This window comes from Cricetulus griseus, chromosome 3 (assembly GCF_003668045.3).
Source record: "Cricetulus griseus strain 17A/GY chromosome 3, alternate assembly CriGri-PICRH-1.0, whole genome shotgun sequence".
In the NCBI taxonomy this organism is placed as follows: domain Eukaryota; kingdom Metazoa; phylum Chordata; class Mammalia; order Rodentia; family Cricetidae; genus Cricetulus; species Cricetulus griseus.
In genome coordinates, this window is record NC_048596.1 from 57,875,691 (window position 1) to 57,903,612 (window position 27,922).

Sequence of the window (27,922 nt, forward strand, 5' to 3'; positions counted from 1 at the left end):
TGGGTGCTAGAATTGTTTTTTCTTACAAGAGTTTCTCTCTCTCTCTCTCTCTCTCTCTCTCTCTCTCTCTCTCTCTCTCGGGTTTTTGAGACAGGGTTTCTCTGTGGCTTTGGAGGCTGTCCTGGAACTAGCTCTTGTAGACCAGGCTGGTCTCGAACTCACAGAGATCCGCCTGCCTCTGCCTACCAAGTGCTGGGGTTAAAGGCAGGCGCCACCACCGCCCAGCAGAATTTCTCTCTTAAAGCAAATAGAGGAGGACCTTTTCTAAGAGCAGAAGTCATCAGCAGGGTCCCAGGAGACCCTTCTGTCCCATTTGTTTAAGACCTCATCCCACAGATCCTCACATGACCACATGACCAAGTTCAGGTGATGAGCCCCTTGTTCCTGGTAGGGTTTAAGTGGATGCTGTGTCCTGAGGTGGTAGGTGGAGTGTGGCTAGACTGTGGGATTCTGAGGTTTAAGGATTTTAAGTTTTTGCTTGTTTGTTTTTTGTTTGGGGGAATTTTGTTTGTTTCTAGACAGAGTTTCTCTGTGTATCATTGACTGTGCTGGGATTCACTTTGTAGACCAGGCTGGCCTCGAACTCTGCCTGGTGGGATTAAAGGCATGCGCCATTATGCCCAGCTAAGGTGTCCCCCCCCCCACATGTATGTATGTGCACCACATGTGTGCCCAGAGCCCATGGAAGTCAAAAAAAGAGCATCAGATCCCTTGGAACTAGAGTAATAGATGGCCATTAGCCTTTATGTGGATGCTATGAATTGAACTGGGTCCTCTGCAAGTGATCCTAAGTGCTGAGCCATCTCTCTTCAGCCCAGATTCTAAGTTCTAACAGCTTCTTTCAAATAAGCCCACTGGAGTTGGCTGCTTGGTCTCAGGAGGAGAACCTAGCCCCTGTCACCGGGGATGTCTGTGGGGAGGTGGGTCAGACTAGTGTCCCTCGTGCAGTTCTCAAGCTGGGGAGGCTAGGTCATGTGTTTGGCTCCCAGTTGTTTCCTCCCAAGCCGAGTTCCCCTCTTCCTCCTCTTTATAAAGACAAGATCTTACTGTGTAGCCCTAGCTGCCCTGGAAGTAGCTACTCAGTATATAGACTGGGTTGACCTTGAACTCAGAGATCTGTCTGCCTCTTCCTGGAATTCTGGATTAAAGGCATGTGCCACCACAACTGGCTCCTGTCTTTTAAAGCAAGCCTGCTTCAGATCCCAGGATGGTGACACTGTGAGCTCGAAGAGGGGGAGCACCCTGTGTCAGGGCTGTTTCTGGAAGACTCCTCAGTGGCTGTGTTAGTGGACACAAGGACTGGATTAATGATCTGGAACTGATTCAGGCAAGTTTGTGCTCCTTAGAGCCTTGGGCCCAGCTGCAGTTCCTCTTCCAGAAAGCCCCCTGGCTTGGCTCCATCCTTGACCCCTGGGTTCTCTATCCACAGATTTAGGCAAAGCCCAAAGAACTCAGGAGGAAGAGACTCCGAAGTTTATTGCCTGACTGGACCAGGTCACCAGGCTGTGTGGTCACTGGGCTTTGTCTTTCTTCTGGGACAGTGGCTTCCTCCAGAGGACCAATAGGACAAGCAAATTCACCATAAGCTGCACCTGGCCAAAGATGGCGACACCATAGCTGCGGTACAACAGGCCACCCAGGGTGGGTCCTACAGTGCGAGTCAGTGGATGCACAGAGGCAGAGAGGCCCAGCATGGTCCCTGGGAGAAAGGGAAATAGCAGTTAGACTCTAGGGAGGTCTCTGGACCCTGCCTTCTGGCCTTAGCCCAGCCTTCTGTCCATTGTTCATGGATGGCTTGAGATACTTCAGAGTGCCATCCTCCTCACAGCTGCCCCTCACCTCCAGCACCCCCTGCCCCCAGTTAAGCACAGCATCCTCCATTCACAGGGTCAGTTTCCCCGTGTAGATGGGACTGAGCTTCTTTCCTGCTCTAGAAATTCCCCAGGCAAGGGAGGAGCCTGGGAAAGGGGTCACAGAGCAGGAATAGGACACACCCTCCAAGACCTGTTAGGGTAGATGTGATCTGCATAGGCTGGGCTCCACCCAGGACATCCGGGGTGCTGGCTTTCACACTCTCTCTAAATGGTGACTGAGATGGCCAGTGTAGATTTGGCTAGAAAGGGTCTGGTCCCCTGAGCCACTGTAGGGTTTTAGGGCTGGCATTCTGGTTGGGTGTGGTGTCCCTAGTGCCTCTCATATGGCCCTTCCGCCACCATCCTCCTATAGATTCCATGGATCTCAGGGGTCAGGGCCAGGGCTACAGGAGCTACCAGTGTCCTCCCCTGAGTGTGTGAGCCCACGTCTCCATGCTTCTGGTCAGCTGTCTTAGTGTGGACATGTGTGTACAGGGTCTTGTTAAAGTGACTGCAAGTGGAGAACAGTGCTCACTAGCACAGTAGCTGTTCCACCTGTTATTCCCAGGTGGGAGTCACACTCTGCCCCATTCTGCTCCAGAAGGTGATCACTGACTGAGCTTTGCTACTCACTGGCCAGGGCCTTCTGAGAGCAGGCTTTTAACTGGGTTAAGACAAGGGCCTGCAAGGCCCTGCCCACACTCAGGGCCCCGCTGAAGGGAAACTCAGGTGCAGCCTCTCTCACTGCCCACAAGCCTGCCTGCCTGCCTGTCTGCCTGCCTGCCTGCCTGCAGACACTAACTGACATAGGGCAATTACCGCCCCCTCTGCGGGCTCCTGTTCCCAGGCAAACCAGGCTCTGCTCTTTCCAAGCTAAGGGGTGGTGCCACAGACATGACGTGGCCTTGGTGGCTTGGCCTGCTTCTCCTGGCCAGCCCCACCCTCCACTTGCCTAGCCTCAACACCCCTTTTTCTCCTTCCAGAGAGACTTCCTGGCCCAGTCCTTCAGAGCTGCTGTCCTGGCAGCATGGAGTGGCCACCCTAGACAGGCTTGGAGGTCAGGCTTGGAAGATTTCCCTAGCTGTGTGGATGCGAACCCTCCATTCAGGAAGCTTTGAGCACTGTCTTGTCAAGGTCTGGGAAGTCTCCCATGCTGCTCTCCTTCTCTGGCCTCTTTACCACTCTAGTCACCAGCTGTCTTCCTAAGTGGCCCCATAAGCCCTTCAAGGTCCACTTCTTTGTTCCTCTGGCCTCTGCCTAGACAAAGTCTCTGGTCTCTTCTCTTTTTAGCAAAATTCTGGTATGGATCAGAGCCCAGCTAAATGCCTCTTCCAGGAAGCCCTCCATCTGTGCCCTTGCCTGCTTTGGTACTTGTCAGCAGGGCTAGGAAGGGGCAGGATCTTCACCTGGGCTCTTCTTGTCGCCTCCACCTTCTCTGACCCAGGCTACTGGGAGGAACCCTGGCTGTTAGGGCCCCGTTGTACAGCTCACCTGTGTCTGAAGCTGACACAGCCTTGGTCAGCATGCTGTCGGTGACCACATTGAGGGCACAGAAACTGAATACCAGGCCGGGCATCAGAAAGCAGAAGTGCAGAACATTGGACATCAGCGCCTGGCAAAGCAATGGGCAGGGTCAGGTTGAGCAGAGAAGTTACAAAGCCAGATGGCCACCCACCCTGAGCTCCCACCCATAGTGCTACACCATGGAAAGTAGATCGGCTGAGGAGGAGAGAGAGTGTAATGTGGCCTGAGGCAGGCCAGGGACTTGAGCACACACAAGACATGGGTGGAGGATTGCCTGAGACCTGATTCACAAGGCATCTCTCTCTCTCTCTCTCTCTCTCTCTCTCTCTCTCTCTCTCTCTCTCTCTCTCTCTCTCTCTCTTCTGTGTGTGTGTGTGTGCTCTCACCATGCCCAGTCCCACAACAGCAAAGACCAGCACACTGGATCGCAGCAAGGCTTCCTCTGGGAAATGGGTGCTCAGTCTCCCAATGACCAGGCCTTGGATCACCTAAGAAGAGTGACAAGGGGGAGGGGAAGATAGTCTAGACCAGTGGTTCTCAACATGTGGGTTGTGACCTCTTTGGGTCAAATGACCCTTTTACCGCCGTTGCCTAAAACCATCAGAAAACACAGATGTTTAAGTTACAATTCACAATAGTAACAAAATTACAATTATGATATAGCAAGGAAAACAATTTTATGGTTGGGGGAAGTCACCAAAACATGAGGAACTGTGCTTATTACTATTATTATTATTATTATTATTAATTTTGGGTTTTTGAGTCGGTGTTTCTCTGTGTAGCCCTGATTGTTCTGCCCTGGAACTTGCTCTGTAGACCAAACTGACCTTGAACTCAGAGATCCGCCTGCCTTTGCCTCCCAAGTAGTGGAATTAAAGACTGAGCCCAGTTTTTGTTTTGTTTTGTTTTTGTTAAGAAATTGTATTAAAGAGTTGCAGCATTAGGGAGGCTGAGCCACTAGTCTAGACCACAGCCTGTCAGGAGAGTGGTGGTGTACACCTTTAAAGTCAGGTGGATCTCTGTTTGAGGTCATCCTGGTCTACAAAATAAGTTCTAGGACAGCCTGTTACACAGAGAAACCCTGTCTCAGCCCCGCCTCCCAATCCCCCCTCCTTCCCCCTAACAAAAAAAAAAAAAAAAAAAAAAAAAAAAGAGAAGGTATTCTAAAGAGAACTTGTGAGCCTCTCTCTGGCCATCAGACTACAGAAACAATGGACCCCAAGGCATTGGAATTTTCCCAGGAGTCTCACACTGGGGAAGGGAAAGGCTGAAGCCTGGTGCCAGCCAAAGGGGGAGCTTGTCTCCCAGAGAGAGCTCACAGAGTTCTGAGAACTTGTCAGACCACCTTGCAGGAGAGACTGGAGCTAACAGTGATGGGTCAGTGAGGGGTGGGACCACACCTTGACCAGGACTGCTTAGCTATGCACACCTCCTGCCCTCTGTTTAAGTCTGAACCTCATGTCCAGACCCTGATGACAGACTCAAGAGTCTCTGGACTTCTTTGTCCCTCTTCCCAGTGTGGCCAAAATGAATGACTCTCCTGTCTGCTTTTCACTGTTACCTGTCCTAAAATATCTTCAAGGTAAAGGGACCTCTGGACTGGTGACTGGGGGCCTCTCACCATCTGTACCCATTGAGAGACACCCACCCCAACCCCAGTAGGAACTGCAACCAGAGCAGACAGCTGGTCTGAGTCACGTGATTCCTAGAAAGCCACAAGGTCATAGGGCAGTGAATGGCTCCTCTCAACAAAAAGGGAAAGAGAATTCATGCCAGGGATACTCAGGGAGATCAGAGACATGACTCAGCAGGCTAGGCAGCCCAGGGTGAGGCTCCCTATCTCATCTCTCAGATAGGAAGTGCCCGTCTCTACCAGGAAGGAAGGGTGTGAGACCAAAGGCCAGGATTGAGTAGAGTTAGAGCAAGGAACTGCTGGGCTACTGGGGCCAGCGGTTGTCAGGGTTCATGGGGGTTGGACCGAGGCTTGCAGAGCCCAAACCGGTTCTGCCACAACCCCCACTATGCCTGGCAGAACCTTGTTGCTTCCTCCAGAATCAATCCTCTCTAGACTGTTTTTATGGAAGCATTTAATACTGGCCTCAGCCACTTGGCCCTCCATCCTGACTAACCGCCCCAGCCTTGACTTCCCCATTAAGTTGAAAATAAGCTTCTAGACGCCATGCAGGCCTCACCGTTATCTGACAAAAAAAAACAGTGAGGTTAGTCAACCAGCCAAGAAGGCCACTTTCTCTCAGGCTTCCCAATTGTACCTTCTGCCTTCCCACATGGTCACCACCAAGGCTTGTGTTCTCCTTCTCCCCCTTTTACAGTGTCTCTCCCTCTTGTTCAGGATCTTATTTGGTACCCTAGTAGCTCTATACTACCCTCACCTCAGTGCCCACTGAATGGCTAGCATCCTAGAGTAGCTCTGGGTGACAGGTATCAGGACTACCATAGGAGTCTCTCTTGAGGGGTCCTTAAGAGACATGGTCTGCTAGCCCGATGATGGTGGTTCATGCTTTTATTTAGCTATTTATTTATTTTTTAAAGATTTTATTTATTTATTTATTATGTATACTACATTCTGCTTCCATGTATATCTGCACACCAGATCTCATAAGGGATGTTGTGAGCCACCATGTGGTTGCTGGGAATTGAACTCAGGACCTCTGGAAGAGCAGTCAGTGCTTTTAACCTCTGAGCCATCTCTCCAGCCCTATTTTTGGTTTTTAAAGACAGGCTTTCTCTGTGTAACAGCTCTGGCTGTCCTGGAACTTGCTTTGAAGACCAGGCTGGCCTCGAACTCACAGAGATTTGCTTGTCTCTGCCTCCTGAGTGCTGGGATCACAGGGGTGGGCCACCACTGTCTGGATGTGTCTCATGCTTTTAATCCCTGCACTCGGAAGGCAGAGACAAGTGGAGCTCTGAGTTCCAGAATAGCCAGGACTACACACAGAAACCCTGTCTCAAAAACAAAACAAAACAAATAAAACAAAACAAAACAAAGCACCAAAAAAGAGGGAGAGACAGACAGGCATGGTCTGCAATCCTGATGGAGCCAGGGCTCTGATTCCATGCTTTAGGACTCCCTGGGTGCCGTTCCCCAGTGTCCCAATGTCCCCATCCCCTGGGAACCTGCAGGAGCATATAGCGTGGGCAGGACACAGCTTGCATGGGGACTTTCTTCTTCTCAGGGACTTTTGGTGATCATTCCCACTGTGATGTGGTTGGGATATGCCTGGCCCTCAGTTTTACCCTCTGTCCAAGGGCACAAGTCTACTCACTCCTGGCTGGTCTTGGGGCCCAGAGCTCTAACACACCTGTTCTCTTGTCTCTCCTTCCCACTCTCCCCTGAAATAGGCCCTGTGTCAGATTCCTCTTTCCAAACCTCTACAATAACCCCAGATTACCACTTTAACTTGCCTGCCATACACAGCTCCACGTGACCATAACTGTAGACCCCAGAAGTATCTGTTTCCAAGGGTCTGCACATCAACTGAGTACAGGCAGGGGTGGCCTGGCTGCAAGCAAATGGCAAGCAGCTCCATTCATTCATTCATTCATTCATTCATTCATTCATTCTTCATTTTTGAGAAAGGGTTATCAGTCTAGACTAAAAATAACTATGTAGTCAAGGATGACCTTGAACTTCTGATCCTCCTACCTCCACCTTTGAGTGTTGGGATTATAGGATTACAGGCATGCACCACCATGCCTGATTTATGTGGTTCTGTGGACAGAACCCAGGCTTTGTGCATGCTAGGCAAGCACTCCAACAACTGAGCACATTTCCAGTAAGCAATCCATTTAGAACGAAACTCTACTTAGCCACGGTTCAGTATTGTTGGCTTTCTTTCTTTTCTTTTCTTTTCTTTTTTTTTCTCCCCAGACAGGGTTTCTCTGTGTATCTTTTGGAGCCTATCCTGGAACTCACTCTGTAAACCAGGCTGGCCTGGAACTCACAGAGATCCACTTGCCTCTGCCTTCTGAATGCTGGAATTACAGGCCTGTGTCACCATTGCCTGTAATCCCTATCAGGGTGCCCCTTTTCACTGGTGCAGATTAGAGGCCTTCCTTGTCCTTGGTAGGGGGACTGACTACTAGGGAGTAGGCCAGCTCTGAGCCTGGAAACTCAGGGAGCAGATGGCTCAGAGGTGTCAGGAATGCCACCAAGCTTCCAGAGTGATGTGGACCCCTTCTGTGCCAGTCTCAGAAGAACCACTCCTGTGTACCAGCTGACAGTCATATTGAGCCATGGTAGCACATCTCCACCTGTCTCCACCACCCAGGGTCTGGTCAAAGGCCAGTAGGAACCAGGATGCTGGCCTTAGGCTTAGAGCCAGGGGGCCCTAAGGGGCTAGATGAAAGGATACTCCACCCCCTCCCTACCTCAAACTGGTCCAAGGGCACCCCTGACCCCCAAAGGAACCTCTGATCCCTGTAAGGGCAGCCTACTTGATGACTGTGCCTTGCTCTTAAGGAGATCCTGGAGTGCCCAGGATCTTTCTCACGGCACCCCTAGCCACCCCATGGGACATGCATCATGGTTAGCATCACTTGACTAAGAAAGGAAATGGAGTCTGAAAAGTTACTATGTTACATAGCTAGGGAGGACAGACAGAGCACCACCACCACATGCCCATCTCTGGTGTCTCCAGTCCCTCCCAGACCTGTCCGCTGCCCAGCATTGAGGCGTGCACCTGGTTGACCCTGGTCTCTGCCACAACATAGGATGGGAAGCCAAATGCTGATTATTTTCCCCAACCCCCTGTGTGTATGTATGTGCCTCCCCAGACACTCTCTCACTCAAGACAGAACCCCCAGGTGGGAGAGGAGGGAGCCGGGATGGCCACTCAGTCACCCTGGAGCCAGATCTCCCAGAGACTATTGCTGGGAAGCTAAGTCCTTTCCACCCTTAGCAGTCTCTGCTCATGCCCCACTCACCATCTGGAGGACCCCGAAGAAGGACATGAGGTAGCCAGCCTGTGCAGCCTCTAGCTGGAAGAAGTCCATGGAGATAATGGAGAACATGACCATGAAGACCCCTGGGCAGAGGAGTAGGCAACCATGGTATCAGGCCCCGCTGCAGCACACACCTCCCTCCTGTGTCCTAGGCAGGGGCTTGCTTGGCCAGGGAGTGACCTCTGAGATTATAGAAGTCGACCCCCTGGGGTGATGCTGTTAAGTAGTCCCTGTGAGCTACAAGGTGCCAGGATGGGAACTCAGGGAGTCATGGGAACTCTCAGAGGCCCCTGTCACTTAGGGGTGTGTGTGCGGGGGGGGGGGAGGGGGGGATGGGGGGGATAGGAGGTGTTTCAGATTCCAGTCACTGTAGCTGAAACATCCAGCCTGGAATGGGTGGGCCTGGTCCCAGCTGGCAGGTGGGGCGACTTCTTTGTGACTCCTACCATCTCTGCCAGAGGCCTCAGTCTGGGGTTGCACAGCAGCAGAGCTTCTGGGTCAGAAAAATGCTGAACCTTTGGGGTCCTGGTACCTCTGAGCCCATAGCAGAAGCAGTGGTAGGGTCCTTGCCTGGCTTTTGTGAGGCTCTGGGTTCTATTCCCGGTACCACAAACAAAACATTAGACTGTGGTGGTCTCTGAATGGCAGAGTCACTCTGGTATATTCAAATCTGGGAAGACTGGGTAAGGGGTCCTCTGTTCCTTCACCAGATGGCCAGAGCAAGAGGCTCCAGAGTCTGGCAGTCTGGCAGGCCTCTATGTTATTTCTGGAAGCCAGGTCTTGGGTGGTGAGATATACAGGTTAGCAAGAATCTGTGGGCTGGACCTCCCGGAGTATAATTGATGTGAGGGAGGAGCGATAATATGAACAAAGGAGTCAAGACCATGATGGGGAAACCCACAGAATCAGCTGACCAAATGAACTGACCCTGCACACTGTCAACTGGGGAACTGGAGTAGGACTGATCTAGGGCCCCTGAATACAGGTGACATTGGTGTGGCTTGGGTGCAATATAAGGCCACTGGCAGTGGGTCCAAGATCTAACTATAACACATAAACTGACTTTGAGGAGCCCATTCTCTATGGAGAGACACCTTGCTCAGCCTAGACATGGGGGGGGTGATAGAAATGGGGGAGGGTCTTGGTACTGTCTCAAGGAGGTGATGGGACAGACTTAGTTGACATTCTAGGGGAGGCCTTACCCTCTCTGAGGAGCAGATGGGAGGTGGGATGGGGAGAAGAGAGGGAGAGTGAGAGGAGAGAAGAGAGGGGCAACTGGGATTGGAATGTATAAATAAATAAATAAATAAATAAATAAATAAATAAATATCTGTGGGCCGTGTGCCAGGCCCTGTGGTGGAGACCCACAAGAAGGTGCAGAGCATGGCAGGGAAGACTCTGACCCCTTCTCTTCCCTCTGTGCTAGTACACAATCTGAATCTGTACCCACAGTGTGTGCTGGAAGCCCCCACAGGTATAACTGGACAATAAGGACTCACAGGCAGAGCAAAGCATCACCTAGCCCTGGGTCCCCAGGACTTGGGTTCTCAGCTACCCCAGACTCCGGACACCGGGGGACTCACCTGAAGGGAAGCCAGAGATGACCTTGACCAGGAATACAGGCAGCACATTAGGCAGCAGCAGCAGGCGGGTGATGGCCTTCAGGTCAAATACACTGGCCTTGGTTCCACCTGGCCACCCGGGACATCAGTCAAAAACACTGGTTGTGGGGCTCTGGCTGCCAGCCTTGTCCCCCAGGCTTGAGCTGACTATTCTCTCAGCAGCTCTCTCCCACAGCTTCTAGGGGCTTTGGGGTCACTCATCACACTTTGGCTAACCCAAGGACCCCTGTATCCCAGGCAGGGCAGGGAAAGGTAGGTGTTCAGAAGATGCAGCTGGCATCAGGTAGCTCTGCTAGAACATTCCTAGACCCTCAACCTTCTTGACAAGGGCAGTTGCTCCAGCCCAGCCAGAGAGGCATGCCTTGACACCCAGGACATTCTCAGTCACTGGCCTCCCAGCTGTGCCTAGATGTCCCCGAGGCCCTGCTCTTGCTTCTTGTATCACAGCCTCCAGTCCCAAGAAGTCTCCCAGGTTAGTCTCCATCTCAGTCACTGGGCAGAGGCACAGAGGTACCCTTCTGAAGAGCCGGCCTGGCCCATATTTGTCACCAGTTCAGTGGGATCACCCACTGAGTCAGTAACCTCACATGGCTCGGGACATTCAGTATCTCAGACACTAGAAGCCACCCCCAAGCCCCTGTGTCCCCTGAATATTTCCTGGCTTTTCTAGACTTGCCTTGTAGGGCCTCCCTGCTCAGGGCCTTGGCTTGCCCGACTCCCATAACTGTGCCCAGCTTGACCTACAAGGAGTCATCAGCAAGAGGTAGGGAGAAGACTGCATTTCCTCTGTGTGTCCCCAGAATCCCTTGGTTGGAAGTTCTTCTTATTCTCAGTAGTGGCACAGGGTGCTGGCTTCTGGGACAAAGTGGTACCTACTGGCCCAGCTGTAGGCAGGTGGGGCTTACCCTGATGGGCTGATTGGACACCAGCTTCCTTGGTGGTGACAGGAACACAAGTAAAGCTGAGGACAGCTCCTAGGAGTGTGACCACAAGAGCCACGATGGCAGGACACTGGATCCTAGGGGGACAGCCTGGGTCATTTGGTGTGCTGTTGCAGGGATACACTCTAGAGCCACCCCCACCCTACCTTGTCTCTTTGGCCCCATTAAAACCTCACTTGCTGCCAGGCAGTGGTGACACACAACTTTAATCCCAGTACTTGTGAGGCAGAGGCAGTTGGATCTCTGTGAGTTTGAAGTTAGCCTGGTCTACAGAGCGAGTTCCAGGACAGACTTCAAAGCTACACAGAGAAACCGTGACTGGAAAACAAAACAAAACAAAACAAACAAACAAAAAAAACCAATAACCTTACCTGCTAAGGGTGCTCAGTCACAGACACTCAATCCCTTAAAGTACCTTTATCAGATGACAGCTGCCCCAACATGAAGGCCCTGCAGCGTCTGGGAGGTGGGGGTTGGGATAGGGGGTGGGGGCAGCATGTGAGTCTAGAAGGTTGCAGGGCTGGTGTGGAGTGGCCTTGCTCAGGGTACAGTTGGTTCCCAGGTTCCCCAGGGTCAGGCAGGTTTGTGGGTGTCCCTGGGGACCAGGTACATGGTCCCCTTGCTAGTGAGGACAGGCTGGGCACTAAGTAGTCTCTAAGAAACCACCTTTCTTCCTCTAAAAGACCTTTCACCACTTTCTAGGGGGCAGGACCTGCCAGGGCTGGGGAGTTTGGGTTCTGTGTCTCAGATTCTGTAGGAAACCCTCCTGCCTGCCAGAGACTCACTGTCCCCTTGGTGCCTTGCTATGAATCATGGAACAACCCAATACTTCCAGTATAGCCTGTCCCTCTGGGAAATACAGACACTTGGGGACTGGTCTTTCAGATCCCATAGTCTCTTCCAGAGCCCAGCCCAACACTTGCTCTGAGTAGGGAATTTCTCTGAGCTAGATGAGAACCCCAGGCTGAAATACCCTTCCCTCTGCAGATTCGAGAACTCCTACATACTCAGTATGGGCTCATCCCCCAAGCTGGGCCCTGGTCTCAGCAGGGGACTCTTAACCTTATGCTTAGAATCTGGACCCCATGGGCAGATGGGCCTAGGCTGAACCTTGCATTGAAGCTTCATCAGGGAAATGTGATCAGATGTTCACACCAACTGTCAAGGAGCTGCCCCCAACAGTATCCTACACCTACTCTGTTCTGGCTCCTGGACAGACATGAGTGAGAGTCAGGGTCTTGGGAGAACCCCCAAGCTGCCAAACAAGACCAGTTTAAGCTGCCAAACAAGACCAGTTCAAGCTGCCTGTGTCCCTTCCACAGGGGTGTGTACATGTGTGCATGCACACACAGACATGCTCACCAATACAGAATATCTCTCTCATACAGAGGGACAACATATACAAACACCTAGGCATATACAGGTACCTTTGCTAGAACTCTGTTGTACACCTGCAGGCAGGAGGTATCAAGGAAACCAGTAGGGCCACTAATAGAGATCAGATTTCAACAGCTCTACTCAATGTGGGGCTGGGCACACCTCTCTTGCTATTTCCCTGTCCTCCAGGGCAATTGTGCGTCTAGTTCTGACTGCTACCATTCCCTCAATTGGACCCCTTCCCTGGCCAACATCAGGAAACATAATACTGGACCCCAGAATGAGATTTCTTCAGGCCCCAAGGGACTGGCAGGAAATGATGGGTGACATAAGGAAGGACACCCTTTCCAGTGGCTGGCCTCAGAGGCCTTTCTTTTGGCTTCTGGTCTCTGAAGCCTCAACATCACTGCAAGAGGTCTGGCCAGGTGGGAACAAATCTGCTTTTTTCATTAGATGCCCGGAAGCACTCAGGAGCAGAGGTGGCCACCTATGATGCTATTTTAGCAAACTGGTGATAAGTGAGGGTAGGTCGTAGGGCGCTAGGATCCTGCCTGTCTTCTGAGTGGTAATCAGCAAGTCAAAGGCCAGTACTGCCCTGGGAATGCAGGTCCTGGGGCTGGGATACTCTGCAGGCCCAGGAGAACCTGAGGCCAAAAGTCTCCTAGACCCCACAAACAAAACAGGACAAATTAAAAAAAAACAAAACAAAACAAAACAAAAAAACAACAACAACAAAAACCAAAACACTGAAAGGAAATCAGGCAAGAAGGAAAGTCAGTGTTGGGGGTGGGGATGTGTGGCTCAGTGCTAATATTCTTGCCTAGTGTGTGCCAGGCCCTGGGTTCAATCCCCAGTACTGGGGGATGGGGAGTGAAACTCTGGGCCAGTGAGATGGTTCAGAGAGTAAAGGTGCTTGCTGACCTGAATTTAAACTCCAGAACACAGAAGGGGACTCCTGCACGTTGTCCTCTGACCTCTACAATTACACTACAGTGCATGTTCCCTCCTACTAACACACACACACACACACACACACACACACACACACACACACACACACACACACACACACAGAGCAATATAAAATATTAGGGGGCTGGAGAGGTGGCTGAGCAGTAAGAGCCCTTACTGGTCTTTCCGAGGATCCGGGTTTAATTCCAAGCACCCATATCAGGTAGCTCACAACTGTCTGAAACTCCAGCTCCAAGAGACACGACACCTTTCTCAGACTCACACTCACACATGGCACCCATACATAAATAAAAATAAACAATTTCCGGGTGTGGTGGTGCATACCTTCCATCCCAGCACTGGGGAGGCAGAGGCAGATGGATCTCTGAGTTCCAGGCCAGCTTGGTCTACTGAGTGAGTTCTAGGACAGCCAAGGATAAACCTGTCTTGAAAAAGAAAACAAACAGACAAACAAACAAAACTCTAAAAAAATAGTATCTATGGTTTTCTTTTTAGTAAGGGTCTCACTTTGTAGTCTTGGCTGATGTGATACTTGCTACACAGAGCCAGCTGGCCTCAGGCTCACAGAGATCCACCTGCTTCTGCCTCTCACCTGCTTTAAAGACTTTAGGACAGGCATTGCCTTGCCTGGCTAAAATTACATCTTTAAAAAAATTATCTTTAAAAAAAGAGTAAAACTGCAGGACAGATAACCCCTAGGGCTTTCAATCTTGTGGAATATTGTGACATCCCCTCCAGGGCCTTCTGGTTATCGCACCCCAGCAAGTAATCCAAGAAGCTCCCCTCAGGGTCCCGCCTCTGTGACTTGCACAGGTGCAAGGCCATGCTGGACAGGTTTTCAGAACGTCACACGACCTGTGCCTAGTTTTATGCTTTTCTTTTCTTTCTTTTAAAAAATGATTAATTTATTTTGATTTCATGTGCATTGTGGTTTTGCCTGCCTGCATGTCTGTGGAGGGTAACTCCAGATCCCCTGGAACTGGAGTTACAGTTGTGATCTGCCATGTGGATGCTAAGAAGTGAATCTAGGTTCTCTCTCTCTGCCTTTTTCTTTCTCTTTCTTTTCTTTTGGACACGGTCTTACTATGTAGGCCTGGCTGTCCTGGAACTCACAGACATCTGCCTGTTTCTGCTTCCTGAGTGTTGGGATTAAAGGCATTTGCCAGCCTGGCATAGTGGTGTAGAGGCAGAGGTAGGTGGATCAGCCTGGTCTACATAGTGAGTTCAAAGACAGCTATATAGTGAGACCCTGTTTAAAACACAATCAAAACCAAAAACTAAAACCCAAACCAAAAAACCCCAAAAACCCAAAGCAAACAACAAAAGGCATGTACCACCACCAAATAAAAAGTACATTTTATTTGTACCTTTCTTTCTTTCTTTCTTTCTTTCTTTCTTTCTTTCTTTCTTTCTTTCTTTCTTTCTTTCTTTCTGGTTGAGCCAAGACTTCAAGAACATCAGCTCAGCCTCTCCCCACCTTCTTTACATGCATTGGATAAGTGGAAAGTGGATAGGTGGGCACATGAATACCTTTCAGAGATGAGGAGTCCTCCATAGACATTGTTCCTGTCTTCCCTGGCTACCTGACTACATTTCCTCAGTTACAAATGAGGGCTGGACCACAGTCCTGTCTCCTCACCACTGTGTTTCTGCTGTCCTGGAGCCTGGCTACCCACATCCTATCTGCCAGCTGCGAGGAGGCTTCTGGCACTGCAGCCATAGCTCAACAAACTATAGTCGCTGCTTGTTTCTCCTTGTTTCCAGGGCCTGTCTGTAATGCCAAGGGTGGTGATGGCCCTCTGCCTGGCCTAGACTATGCCCAACCCTATCTGGGCTCTTCTGTGTTGCAGGATGACAATTCCTTCCTCACCACTCTGGACCCCTGCCCAATGTCTCCACAGCCCCGAGAGGGTCTGTACAGCCAAGGCCCTTGATGCCAGGAGCTAACATGCAGATGTGACTTAAAGTCTCACATACTCTCCTGTAACTTGGAAGACAGTGTGCGTATGATACCTTTCACAAGAGGTGGGGACAGGGACTCCAGAGCACCATTGAACACCCAGCCTGGGGCTCAGTCAGAAACCAGCTGCACCACCTGCCCTGCAATATGCCCAACATTCAAGCCCTGTGGCTAAGATGAATCTGAAAACAAAAATGCTGCAGGTGGGGTGTTCCTATAACCCCCAAACAAGTTTTGAATCCCTTCGACCTAGTGCTTCCTAGCCTGGAGCTCCCGCCAAGCTCCTCTTCCCGCCTCTTCATCTCTTCTTTGTGACACAGGTCTTCAACCAAATGACCAGTTTCTTCTTGCCTGGAGCCTTTGAGGACTTGAGGGGTGAGCAACACCCCTCACCCTCCCTGGCTTTGAGAGGCACATGCTCTAAGGCCTCAGGGACCAGATAAGATTTGCCACCGATGTCTTGGGTATGACTCTGAGCAGGGGTCACAGGGGCTACTTGGTATCCAGGAGGGTTTGCAGGTGGCCACTGTTATCTCGGGGGAACCTGACCCTCAGGGTTTGTGGCTGGATACTTCCTAGTTCATTTCTTAAAGTCCTACCAGACTTGGTGGCGTCTATTCAAATTCCTGCTCTTTGTGGGTGACTGAGAATTCCAGACTCCTAGGTGGAAGGTCCAGCTGGACCAACAACATGCTGGATGGCCATAGCTGAGCCGGCCCTCACTGGGATGGGAAGCCCCAGTTTGCTGTGGCCCCGGGTCTCTTTTTTCTGGGTTTGCATCATTCCTCAGTAGCTCTGTCTTCCCTGGCCATCCTGGTCTGAGCCCCATGGGATCTGCAAGCTTGGATCTGAAGAGATAGTACAGTCCAGGCTAGTTACTAACTCAGCTTTGCTTATAGCAGTGGGTCTCAGCCCCTTTGGGGGCTGAAGGATCTGTTCACAGGGTCACATATCAGATATCATGTATATTAGATATTTACATTATGACTCATAACAGTAGCAAAATTAATTACAAAGTAGCAGCAAGATAATTTTATGGTTAGGGGTCACCATAACATGAGGAACTGTATTAAAAGGGTCACAGCATTAGGAAGGTTGAGAATCACTGGCTTACAGGGACAGCCAGCAGCCTGCCTTGTTTGCTAGTCACTGTTTCCATGCCCCAGGTCTTGATCACTGAGGTCACTTCCACAGCCCTCAGGATTGAACTTGGATATCTTATATTGTCTTAACCCATTGGTCTTCTAGGGTCTCCTAATACTCACTAAAAGCCTGATGGCTCCATCTTCAAACAGACAAACAAACAAACAAACAAACAAACAAAAAACAAAACAAAACAAAACCCCGAAGACTGGCCTCTTGGGCAGTCCTCACTCTTCCTTGGGCCTGGTATTTCTCAACCTCCCAGGACACTCACTGTGTGTCTGCCTCCAAAGGGCCAGTGCCCCAACAGCAGGGACTTTACTATCTGGCCACTAGAGGCTCCGTAGGCTGTATACTCAGTACCTATGGTGGTCCCTGAGATGATGTGAAGGTGGTACCCTCCCACTTCCAAATGCCCTTTTGGACCTTGCCCCCATATTCCTGGCTCTGGTCACTCTCACCCCATGAATCTTTTCAAGTAACTATAGTATCTTGTCTATATAACTGTGCCTCCATGGACAGGCACCCCAGCTCACGAATGCTGCTGCCTACCCATAGGCAGGGCTCCTCTCTAGGCCTATGCCATGGCCTTGGATGTGCTCAGACTAGAGGGTGACTCTTAATACCTGAACCAGGTCCTGAGAGCCAATGGCTCAGGACCCTCCCCAAGTCCAACCCCAGGCTGTTAGATGTTGGGGTTCGGGGTGATAAGTCACAGGACCACCCCTACCTGCTGATGTGTGTGTAGTGGTTCTGAGCTCAGGGCACTTCTTGGGCAGCTCATCCTCCTAGGCCTGAGCACTAGGCTGGCCCAAACCAGTTATACCAGTGGCCGCCCCTGCAGGCTCCAGTGCCAAGTCCACTTCCTCCTCCCACCTGCTGCCCCAGGCTTCAGAGTTGGGCATGGTTGGGACCTTCTCTGGGGATAAGCTCTCAGGGGTGGGCACAGAGACAGGTGACCGGGAGACCCTTATGTGGTCTTGATTTTTATCAAGGAGGGGGAGGGTATGGGAGGCTCTTGCCTGAGGCAAAGTCAGGTGCAGACTAGACTTGTCATGCAGGTGGGGGCTGGGGGTAGAGAGAGTGTTCAGGCTGCCTGTGGAGGATGAAGCCCTCCCTGTGGTACACTTGGGTCCTGGGGCTTTATGGGAATGAGAGGTGACTGCAAATGGGTTAAATACCCAAGCCTCCATGCCCTCACAAACACGTAGGGGACAATCACACTTGCAGCTGTGTGAATCCTGGAGGTCTGCCTGGCTATGGATCTGGCTAGTCACATCTGGTGGGACAAAGACAGATTCCCTAGCTGTAAGTATCAAGAAAGAACGTCCCATGCACCTTCCACAAGTTTGGACAGTCTGAGGTCTGCTTTGATCATGAGGATTCCTTCAAAGGTCTTACGTGTGGCAACTTGAAGAAGTCCCCCACTCTCACTGCACACTGAGCCCAGGTTTGGGCACTGGACTGCCTCCTCTTTTGGATCTCAGGTCCCTCATTCATTAAACGAGATGTTGAGGCTGGCCTCTTTCTACATAATATAAATGTCATGGTTATAAAGGGTCTCAGATCTTGGGATAAAATGAGGCAGTGAAGCTGATAGGATATTCTGGAAGGTGTGACAGAGGAGAAGGCCATCTTGGGGGCTGCTGGCAGGGAATGGTGTCTTCTAAGTCAACCGTGGGGGTGCAGAAAATGCAGGTGAGGACAAAGAGGTTGGATGGGGCAGCCTGCTGGTGGAAAATGTGTGGATGGCAGTGACTGTACACCATCAGGGCTTCTCAGTACCCGAGGGTTAGGTCACCCTTGCAGCACTGGTGAGTTTGGAGGACCCATGGACCCACATAACAGGTGAGAAAACCTGTAAAAGTAAGGGATGTCCCTACCCCTGGAAGCAGTAGGGTGGCCTTGGGTGTCTGACAATTGCCTTTCCCTGGGTGCCTGCATCCTAAAAAAGGCTCACCTAGGATGCCTCTTCTCCCCCACACAGCTACAGTCTGCTTTTGCTGACCCCTCTGTTCTCTCCTCCTTTCCTGTGGTCAATCCATGGAGAAGCCACAGGGACAAAGGCTTGCTGGGCCTGAGATAACTTGCTATTGCAGCTCAGGTCCCTGCCCTCAGCAAGACACACAGTCCTCAGCTTCTCTGCCTCCTAAACTTGAAAGGCCAGGAGCATCCAGGGCACCCTGGAGGAGGCAGCGACTGCTATCTTCCGCTGGCAGAGCTGCTCAGCTGCACATCTTCTCCACAGTCCTTTGGTTCAACAGTCCCCAGGGGACCTTCATGCGGCTTGGACCCCCTAGGGAGAGCTCAGTTTGGACTGCATATTGGTGTTGAGACGAGTTTATATTTCCCTCCCACCCACAGGAAGAAACAGGCAAGAACTTGCTCTCTGTCCTGACCCCAATGGCCATCTCTGGCCCAGGCACTGTCCTTACTCACTTGGATGGTGCCGAGCCCTCCACCCTCATCTCTCTGCTCATAATCATCCCCATTTCTCAGCTCCATAGCTTGACTCTTCCCCTTCCTTGGCCCCTGCAGCCATTTGTTTCTTCTTTCTTCCCTGGACCCCATGCTTTGTGTACATTCTGTTTACTCACCTCCCTCCTGTCCTGCATTGGGTTTCTACTTAAAATCCTGATGATCACCTATCTATCCCCTCCCCTTCATCCTGGTTTCTTTCTTTCCATATCTCACATGGTTCAACCATCATCATCATCATCATCATCATCATCATCATCATCATGTTTTTTTTTTCTAGACAGGGTTTCTCTGTGTAGTCCTGGCTGTCCTGGAACTCACTCTGTGACCAGGCTGGCCTCAAACCCAGAGATCCATCTGCCTCTGCCTCCCTAACACTGGGATTAAAGGTGTGTGCCACCACATCCAGCTTCAATCCAATTTTATAACATCTGTGGGAAAGGTCTTTTCTATCAACCAGTTAAATAAGACATAACTTAACTGAAAATAAAATATCTGGATGTGGTGGTGCATGCCTTTAATCCCAGCACTGACTTGGGAGACAGAGGTAGACAAATTTCTGTGAGGCTGAAGTCAGCCTGGTCTACATAGCAAGTTCTAGCAAGTTTCAGGCCAGCCAGGGCTGCATAGTGAGACCTTATTTAAAGAGGAAGAAGAAGAAGAAGAAGAAGAAGAAGAAGAAGAAGAAGAAGAAGAAGAAGAAGAAGAGGAGGAGGAGGAGGAGGAGGAGGAGGAGGAGGAGGAGGAGGAGGAGGAGGAGGAGGAGGAGGAGGAGGGGAAAGAAAGAAAGAAAGAAAGAAAGAAAGAAAGAATAAAGAAAAATGGATCTGCTTGGCTGAAATGCAAATACCTCCAGGGTCATCAGTTCTTGAAATCAAAATATGTGCTCAGGGTCAGAAACTCTGCTCAAAACTGCTCTGCTTATCAGCTTCACATCGGCCCGTCTTATGCACACGAGACCATGCTCTAACCACTCAGAGTGAGGCACAGGACCCCTCTGCATTAGGAGTAGAAACCTAACTGGACACCCACTGATATGCTTGCACCCCTTCTGCAGAAGTGAAACCTTTTGCCTTGCTGGTCATTTTCTTTGCCTAGGTGGTCATTTTCTTAGGACCTAGACCCATTTCTAACACATCTTATTCCTGATTGCACCCCAGAATGTAGAACCCCCAAGGGCACTTGTTAGATGTCCAGTTCACACTAGTGAGCAGACAAGTTCAGGTTCCCATTTACATGTCGAGAGGACATTCAGGGCCATGTCAATGAGCCTTGTCATGTGTCCCTAGAGACCTTCTTGACAAGCTGGGTCTGATTGCAGGGGACAGACATGAGAGCCCACCACAGATCATCCCAGAACCATGCTGTAATGGGTCCACAGTGTCCATACTTGGAACTCTGAGCTCAGTCATCGCTCAGATGCCTCTATTGTCATTGGGTTGGTCTGAGGAAATTTGGGGGAGCCTAGGTGACAGACTCTCAGGAGAGCCTGGCTTGAGGAGGAAGTCAAACCCTGAGAATCTAGGACTGGCATTGTTTATCCAAGATGTTTATCCTGCTTGTGACAGATGTGTCCCCCAAATAACACCTCTAAAGCACAAGGATTTAGGCACTAGAAAGGCTCTGTCCAGGAGACAGCCTATAGAGAATTGTGTGGATCTTCAGGACAACAGGCTCCTCTGAGAAAGGAGCACATACCCCTGCCAGATGAGCCACCTGTCCCATCCCAGCACCACAGCTGATTTCATGAGTTTTTGGTTTGAATGACAGCAGCTGTAGACTGACTCTTACAATCTCGCACGGATGGGCTCAGGAGGTTTGGGGCAAGGAGCAAGAGAACATGGTAAATCCAAGGTGAGACTTTTCTCCCAAGAGGCCCTCACCTGCTTAAAGATAGCTGGGTCTGTCCCCACTGCAGGGGACAGACAGAGGAGCCTACACCAGATCATCCTAGAACCATGTATCTGGGAGGTCTTTCCAGGCAGTAAAAGCTGGGTCCCCAGGACAGGGACAGGTCAAGAGCTCTAGGGCAGGGGGCTGGGAACTTGTTAGAAACTAACTCAGTTGATCTCAAGTCTGTAAGCCACTGTCAGAACTAACTTTTAGGGATGAGGAAAAAGGCACAACAGGCAGGCAGCACACCCTCCCTCTTCCTCAAAGGGACTCCGACCCCAGCCCCCCTCCCTAGAGTACAGCCACCTCTAGAAACAGCTTGAGTGGGACTGGCTGTAGTAAGAATGAATGTCAGGAGTCCTGACAGACGATTGTCAGACAAGGCATTTTTCTCCTGCCCAGGACAGACGTTTCCAATGCGGCACTTTTGCGCCCTTGGCCGGACTGATGGCGCCCCCTGGTGGCAAAGTCACCGCAAGGCCCCACCCACCCTGCAGGTTGGTCCCCAAATGCTTGGCATTTAGGTGGGGAAACCAAGTCTCAGAGAAGTGCTGCTGCTGGGTCGATGGTCTGAGGGTGAGCGGCCTTCCCAGTGCCTTCCAGGCTCCCCACCCGGGTCCTCGTCAGGCCACTTACCCGTACGTGGTGTTAAGGGTCCCGCCAAGCAGGGAGCCGAAGATGACTCCGATGCCGAAGCAGAGACCCAGTCGGCCTAGGGCCGCGGGCCGTTCTGCGGGCGCCGTCAGATCTGTGATGACCATCTGGGCAGCTGTGGGTGGGAGGGGGCTGAACTGGACCCGACCCCTCCTCGTGGAGAGCCCACCCAGGGGTCCAGGCCACTCCCCAAGCTCCTTCAACTAGGCCAAGCCTCGCAGCCCCTCTATCCAGACAGTATCCCCCACAGCCCCTTACACAGCTTCCTCTCCACTCTATATGGCCTGCCCCAGACCACGCACCATCTCTCCATTTGGAGGCCACCACTCTTGTCACTTGCCACCTGTCCCCTACCTGAAGCCACGCCCTCATCTCTCTCCTCTACCCTCTTCCAGCCAGGCTTACCCACCCGTCTCTACCTGGAAGAGTGTGCATGAGTGCTGCAGGTATGCGCGAGGCGAAGAGCAGGAAGACACCAGGTAGGGCTGGGCTACAGGAGGCCACCAGGAGCAGGTATAGAGTGGAGGCTGCCACGAAGGAGAGTGAAAGTGCCGCCCGTGCCCCATACTGGTCTGCAAACCTGGGGCATCAGGGCGAGTCAGTTCCCAGAAGGTAGGGCCCTTCCCTCGTGCTCCACTTGGGGCTGCTGGGAGGCTGGTGAAGGGGCACCCAGGACATGTGTGGGTATACGGGCTTCTACCTAGGAAGTTGTCTACAGGCCCACCAGCTGAAGTTTGGGGTGTCACTAATATGGCACCAAGGATGCTTGAAAGCAGACCAAGGCCTGGACCTCTCCTGCACCCATTGTACAGGGATGCTGGGGACCAGATTCTGAGGGGTGGTCATAGGTCTTGTGGGTTCTGCATCCCTCACACACCATACCTGCCAAACACAGGCCCACCCAGCAGCTGAAGCACACCAAAGGTTGTCTGAACGTAGCCAAAGACCACAGAATCTAGGCCCAGTGTCCGAGACAGATACTGAAACACAACAAGGGTCTGTAGTTAGGCCACCTCAGACAGGTAGGGGTGCGAGGGAGCAGAGGGCAGTGTCATGGGAGAGGAGGCCTTCCCTGGGGACCCTCTCCCTCCTCTCTCGGGTGGACCCTGTAGGAGTCTCTAGCCACCCCCTCTGCAGGACACACTTCAAGTGGGCCACAGAGAGACACCCAGTCAATATTTTGTCTTCAAAGCTCTATAACATTGTCCTGGTCAGCAAGCAACTTCCCCAAGCCCCCGAATAACCTCTGAGATGTGGCCCATTGTCCAGAAAGACAGTCTGCTCTGTGAGTTCCTTAGGACTCATTCTGTCTTGGGGGCTGACCATCTGATAGAAGGGAGGTGGCAGCATCCCTATAGAGGACCCAAGCAGTCCTGGGACCCCAGGATCTTATCCTCCCCACCTCAGCTGCACCCCACCTGAGCCACTGTCTCCCTCTAGACTTCTGCCTCCTCCCTCCATCTTCTTGGTCCACTGTCTTATTTGTCTTCAGTCTATAGGCATCTGTCCCAAGGATAACACTCCTTAAGCTCCCCTCTGTTCTCTTGAAGCCTTCCTGGGGGCCCGATTACAACAATGGCAGTCTGTTAGGACTCTTCTTCCTAGTGCCTTCCCCTCCAGTCCTCAGATCCTTGGGTCCTGGGCCAGGTGCTCCAGGTCTCTCCCATCTCGCCTGAAGCAGTTGCTTTTCGTCCTCCTCCCTCCAGCAGTTAGCTCAGGGAAGCTCCAGCAGGCCCCTCTATTATTGGCACCTGCCTCAGTGGCTTGCTTCTTCCTCCTTGACCCTGTGCTCTAGATTCTCCTGGATCTCACAACTCATCAGTAGTCTCTACCAGCCTCCTTTCACACTTGGAGAGCTTGCTGGAGACACAGCCACCATGTAGAGCCCTATACCTCAGTCCCACTGCCAGCATGTCCTTCATCTACTCTGTACCATGTCTAAAATCATCTCCAGTGCAGCATGGCAAGAACCAGACACCTGTCCTCCTTAATACCAACTGTTGTTTCTTTGATTTTATTTGATGTGCATGGCTGTTTTTGCCTGCATATAGTCTATGCATCATGTACATGTAGGGCCCACAGAGGAAATCATATTCCCTGGAACAACAGGTGCAGGTGGTTGTGAGCCTCCATGTGGGTCCTTTGGGAGAGCAGTCAGTGCTCTTAGCCATGGAGCCCCCTAATATTGCTTCTTCATCTCAGGCAGCAGCATCTCTGTCCTCCCAGGATTGGGTCCAAAGTCCCAGTGTCATTCCTCAACTCCTTTCTCTCACCCTCACATGCAAATGATCCACTAGCAATATATCTGCCCCCTTTCCAGCTCTCCACACTTCTCCCTAACCATTCTGGAATCTCTTCGGCACCTGATGGGTATGGTTCTGGGACCTCATTGCCTCTTTCTAGCTGCAGGCTCAGCACCACCTTAGGTGCCTTTGCACTGGCAATGCGTCTCTGGCTGCCTTTCACCCCTTTGTTTTTATGGTGCCTTCTAAGCCAAATTTTCTGACTCCAAATCTGCCACATGGCCCCAGACTCTCGATGCCCTCACCCTTCCTCAGCATTTCTTCTTTTACCGCACAGTGTAACTATTACACCATCACCACTGAAACACTGTCAGCCACCAGCTCTGAGGGCCAGCTGTCTGGTCCTTTGTGCTCTGCTGTGTCACAGTGTCTGCTCACAGGGATAGGCTGGCCAATCAGAGCCTCTCTCTGGGAGCCACTGCAGGTCCCTGCAGGTTGTTCTGAGGCTGAAATATATTCTCCTCCCTGTGCCAACCCTCCTTTTATGAGGAGAAAGGTAAGGCTCCTGAATTTCAGGAGGGAGGCTTGGAGTGGGGACCCTGGCTATCTGTGAGCCAGCAGAGCTCAATTTAGGAGAGGTGATGGAGGGTGGGGTCCCGAGATGAAAGTGTCTGCCACTCCCAGAATGACCACAAAGGTCAGGGCTGCCTTTAACCCAGATCCACAGCTGCAGGCAGGGCCAACTCTGCTCCAGGAAGCAGAGGAGTGGAGGAGGGCCAGAACAACCAGGACTCAGACTTCACTTCTTGGTCATATATAACTCTGTTCTCTGTGTCCCTCTGTTCTCTGAACCTTGGACATTAGGATATGATGTGAGCAGGGTTCTGGCTTCAATCAAAATTCCTGTGTTCCTGGCATCTCAGTTCTGCATAGCCTGGCCTGCTGACCTTACTGAGGACCAGGTCCATATGCTGAGTGGGGCCCAATCCTAGCAAAGAGCCAACCTCAACCCAATGCTCCAGCCTGCCTGGCCTTGAGAATCTCCAAAGGAGCACTGAAAGGTGGTCTGTGGCCAATGTCATGACCCCACCCAGGCTGGGCAGAAAAAGGGGATGGATAGTATCTGAGTTCCCCCAGATACTGATGCCCATACACCATGGAACCCTGTGGGCCAGCTCCATACAGATTCGTTGAGTGACTAACCAATAGTGAAAAGTGGGAATGAACCAAAGGTTGTAGGCAGACACCCTATAGCCAATGGTGACTATTCTGCCCCACCATGCCCTAATTGAGGTAGATTCAGAAAGGCTGTGGGATCAAGTCTCTATCCTCATGTTTTGGTGGGTAGGAGAGAAACCAATGGAATATGTAACGTGGAATGGGGCATAAAGAAAACAGAGGGGATGCCTTAGCAGGATGAAGGGATGAACAGACACAAAGGTCAGAAAAGACTGGGACTGCATACAGCCCGTTGAGACAGGAGCTGAGCAGGTGTTGGGCATAGGCGCCCAGGGGAAGAACAGGGACAGGGGGCAACAAGTGAGGGTGGTTACAGGGGGAGGGTACTGCAGAGAGGGCAGCTCACAGGTTGGGAGTGTAAAGGGGTTCAGTTCCTAGGATCCTTAACTTATCCAGCAGCAGGGGTCCAGCAGCATCAAGCCCCACCTTGCTCCTTGTCATTGCCCAATAGGAAGGCGGAGCGGGGCCTCTGGTGTGGGGTGTGGGTGTTACTCACTGGTAAAATGGAGAATTGCATGAAGAGACAAGTTAGCTCCAAGGCAGCCAGCACATAGGTGAGTATGATGATCCCTTGCCGGCGCAGAGCACCCATGCTGCCAGGGAGCTGGCCAGACATCCGGGCAGGTGGTTATCTGGAGCCCTGGAGGGACTTCAGCCAGAGCAGAGCAAACCTTGCAGCGGGCAAGGGCAAAAGTCCTGTTGATTCTGGCTGTGTGCTGACTCACCAGGTTGGAAGGGGTGGCCTGTGCCTGCAGGAGAGGGAAAGGAGAGTGGTGGACTGTAGAGCTCACCAGGGCTCTCCAGTTACCTCGATCTTCAAGAATGGGTCAGGTACCCTCCCCATCTGCCAGCTCCTTGTCTAAGGCACAGTCTCCATCAAAGAGGAGACGGGCATCCCATACTTCAGGGGGACACCCTCATCTGAAAAGGGCATCTGTCCTCCACAGGAAGACTCCATGTCTTATTTCTAGAGGGAAATGCAGGCATGTATGATTTCTGGCTGTTGCTTTGGGTGGGTATGGGGCTGATGCAAGTCATTACGCAGGGGCCGTCTCGGCCCCATTGAACCTTCCTTCTTTTGGGACCTGCCTGGAGCTCTAGGGTCTTCTGGCGTTGCTGTGGATTAGGGACTGGGACAGCTCCCTCTTCAGGCTCCACCCTTGCAGGGCAGCTAAGCCTCACTTATAGTGGGGTGCTTTCCTGCCTCCCGACCTCTTCCACCGGTGAAAACCGGATTTCACGGCCAGGATGAGGCCCTTTCAAAGTTTTGCCTGACACCCCAGGACAGCCTTCACCCGAGAAGATGGCCCTGATACCTGGTGGGTATCTTGGGCTCTGGAAGCTCAACAGGTGACTTCGGGTACCTGTCTTCGCCGGGAGAGCGTGGGCTGCGTTCCTGGTGGGTGAGACCTCCCAGGTGTTTCCTGACACCTGCCCTTCCGCAGTGACCCGGGAAGGACCCGCCCCACAATAACCTGTGTCCTCCCACTTCTCCAGGGCTGGCCCACCGGCCTGGCAGCTCGCTCCACCCACCCAGGGTTCAGGGATAGCTGGCAAAGCAGCCTCTGAGCATTCACTGGCCAAACCAGACACGCCTCCTGAGGCCCCGCCCCATCACCCGCCCCAGCGGGGCTTAGGAGGTTCCAATTGCTGTGCATCAGAACCTACAGAAATGCCTCCTTTTCCCCATGTCACCCTGCCTGCCTTGTCCCTGCAGAGATGCCTGGTACATAGTAGCACATAGTGGCCCCCATGGTGCCGCGAGGGAACTCCCGGGAAGACACGGTTCTGATCTAGTTTGACCCAGGCCCATTACTATCCATGCTCATTCCTCTCCAGATAGGTTGATCATTGCTAGGAAATGAGACGCTCCTTCAACCTTTCCACCTTGAAGCCCAGTACGGGTCAGGTTATAGGCCTCAGCATCAAAATCAGCATCTCCTTTGCTGTGTGTTCGTTCACCCAGCTTAGCAGATCAGAAACGGGAGGAGTTGTGACAGGGTGGGCAGACATGGGCATCCAGGGAAGCTCAGTGAGAACATACCTCAAAACAGGCTGTTGGCCGGGCTGTGGGAGTTCGAACCGATGGATCAGGCCCAGGGCTCTGTTTCCAGGTGTGTGTGGTATGTTTGGGGTAGATTCCAGTGCAAGAAATGGGATGGGAGATGTGTTGGAAGTGTGGATCCCAGGTCCTCTGCCAAGAGCCTGTAGAAACCTACCACGGCTGCTTGAGGGTTGGAGGAGGAGACCCAGTCAGTCAGGGCTTCCAGGAAGGATAAGAACAAGACTGATATGGAAAGGAGAGAACTTGGGGGTCAGGAGAAGGGAGGAATAGGCCTGTCAGGTCAGCCCCCTGATTAGGTTAATTCTTCCCCAGTGGGCATATGACATTTTTACTGTTCCAGAGTCCTTGGGGCAGAGCTTGGTGAGTAAGTAAGTCTGCCTCGGGACAATTGGGGAGAGGCCAAGGATAAGCAAGGAGGGGCAGGCTACTCACCCACAAACAGAGCTTGCAGTTTTGGGGAAAAGGCGAGTGGAATGATCCTAGCTTTTGTACTTGTTCTTAACAGGCTCCAGAGGGGCGGGGCATTTCCTGGTTGTAAGGGAGTGTGGGAAAATTGCCCTTCTGGCTAGAGAGGAACAGGGAACCCTAGAACCTGTGATCTCCTTCAGAAGAGGAAGTAGCTTTCTCCCAGGGCCAGTATTACTCATGTGGCCACTGTTCTGCCAAGGAGACCAATCCAGACAGCTGCAGGAAGGGCTGGTTCCTGTCTGGGGTAGGGCTGGGAGGCAGCTTTTCAGAAGAGGAGGTGACTACTCATCTAGGGCCTAAGGAGAAACAGATGTACCAGGTGGAGGACCGGGTAAGGCAGGGGGAACAGTATGGCAGGGCTCAGAGGCAAGTGCAGGCAACTGAGAACACCTGATGGGCTTGGACTTAAGGGGTCCAGTGGGCTTAGGGGAAGGAATAGAGGTACAGGAATGTGGCCACATGTGCCGAGTAAGTCACTGTGACTGCTGTGTGCTGGGGCTCAGGATCCACCAGAGCTTCCCTGAGCCC

General features: G+C 51.9%; 1 protein-coding gene across 6 annotated transcripts; it reads right to left on the minus strand.

The window, feature by feature from the left end:
• Positions 1–1,451: 1,451 nt before the first annotated feature.
• Slc22a18 (solute carrier family 22 member 18) lies at positions 1,452–27,511 on the minus strand. Of its 6 annotated transcripts, none has more exons than XM_027408846.2 (12): positions 27,359–27,511; positions 26,906–27,085; positions 25,358–25,610; positions 22,262–22,359; positions 21,799–21,959; positions 21,362–21,494; positions 10,867–10,979; positions 9,923–10,030; positions 8,322–8,422; positions 3,764–3,865; positions 3,345–3,465; positions 1,452–1,699 (listed from the first exon to the last, which is right to left on the minus strand). In XM_027408846.2, exons 3-12 carry the CDS (start codon positions 25,475–25,477, stop codon positions 1,512–1,514), a joined length of 1,245 nt encoding a protein of 414 aa, XP_027264647.1. In that variant the 5' UTR covers positions 25,478–25,610; positions 26,906–27,085; positions 27,359–27,511; the 3' UTR covers positions 1,452–1,511. The 6 variants fall into 6 exon arrangements, with proteins under 6 accessions (XP_027264647.1, XP_027264646.1, XP_035297983.1 ...); XM_027408845.2 differs by having other exon boundaries at positions 26,906–27,088; positions 27,359–27,510; XM_035442092.1 differs by having other exon boundaries at positions 26,906–27,148; positions 27,359–27,450.
• Between the last annotated feature and the right edge of the window lie 411 nt (positions 27,512–27,922).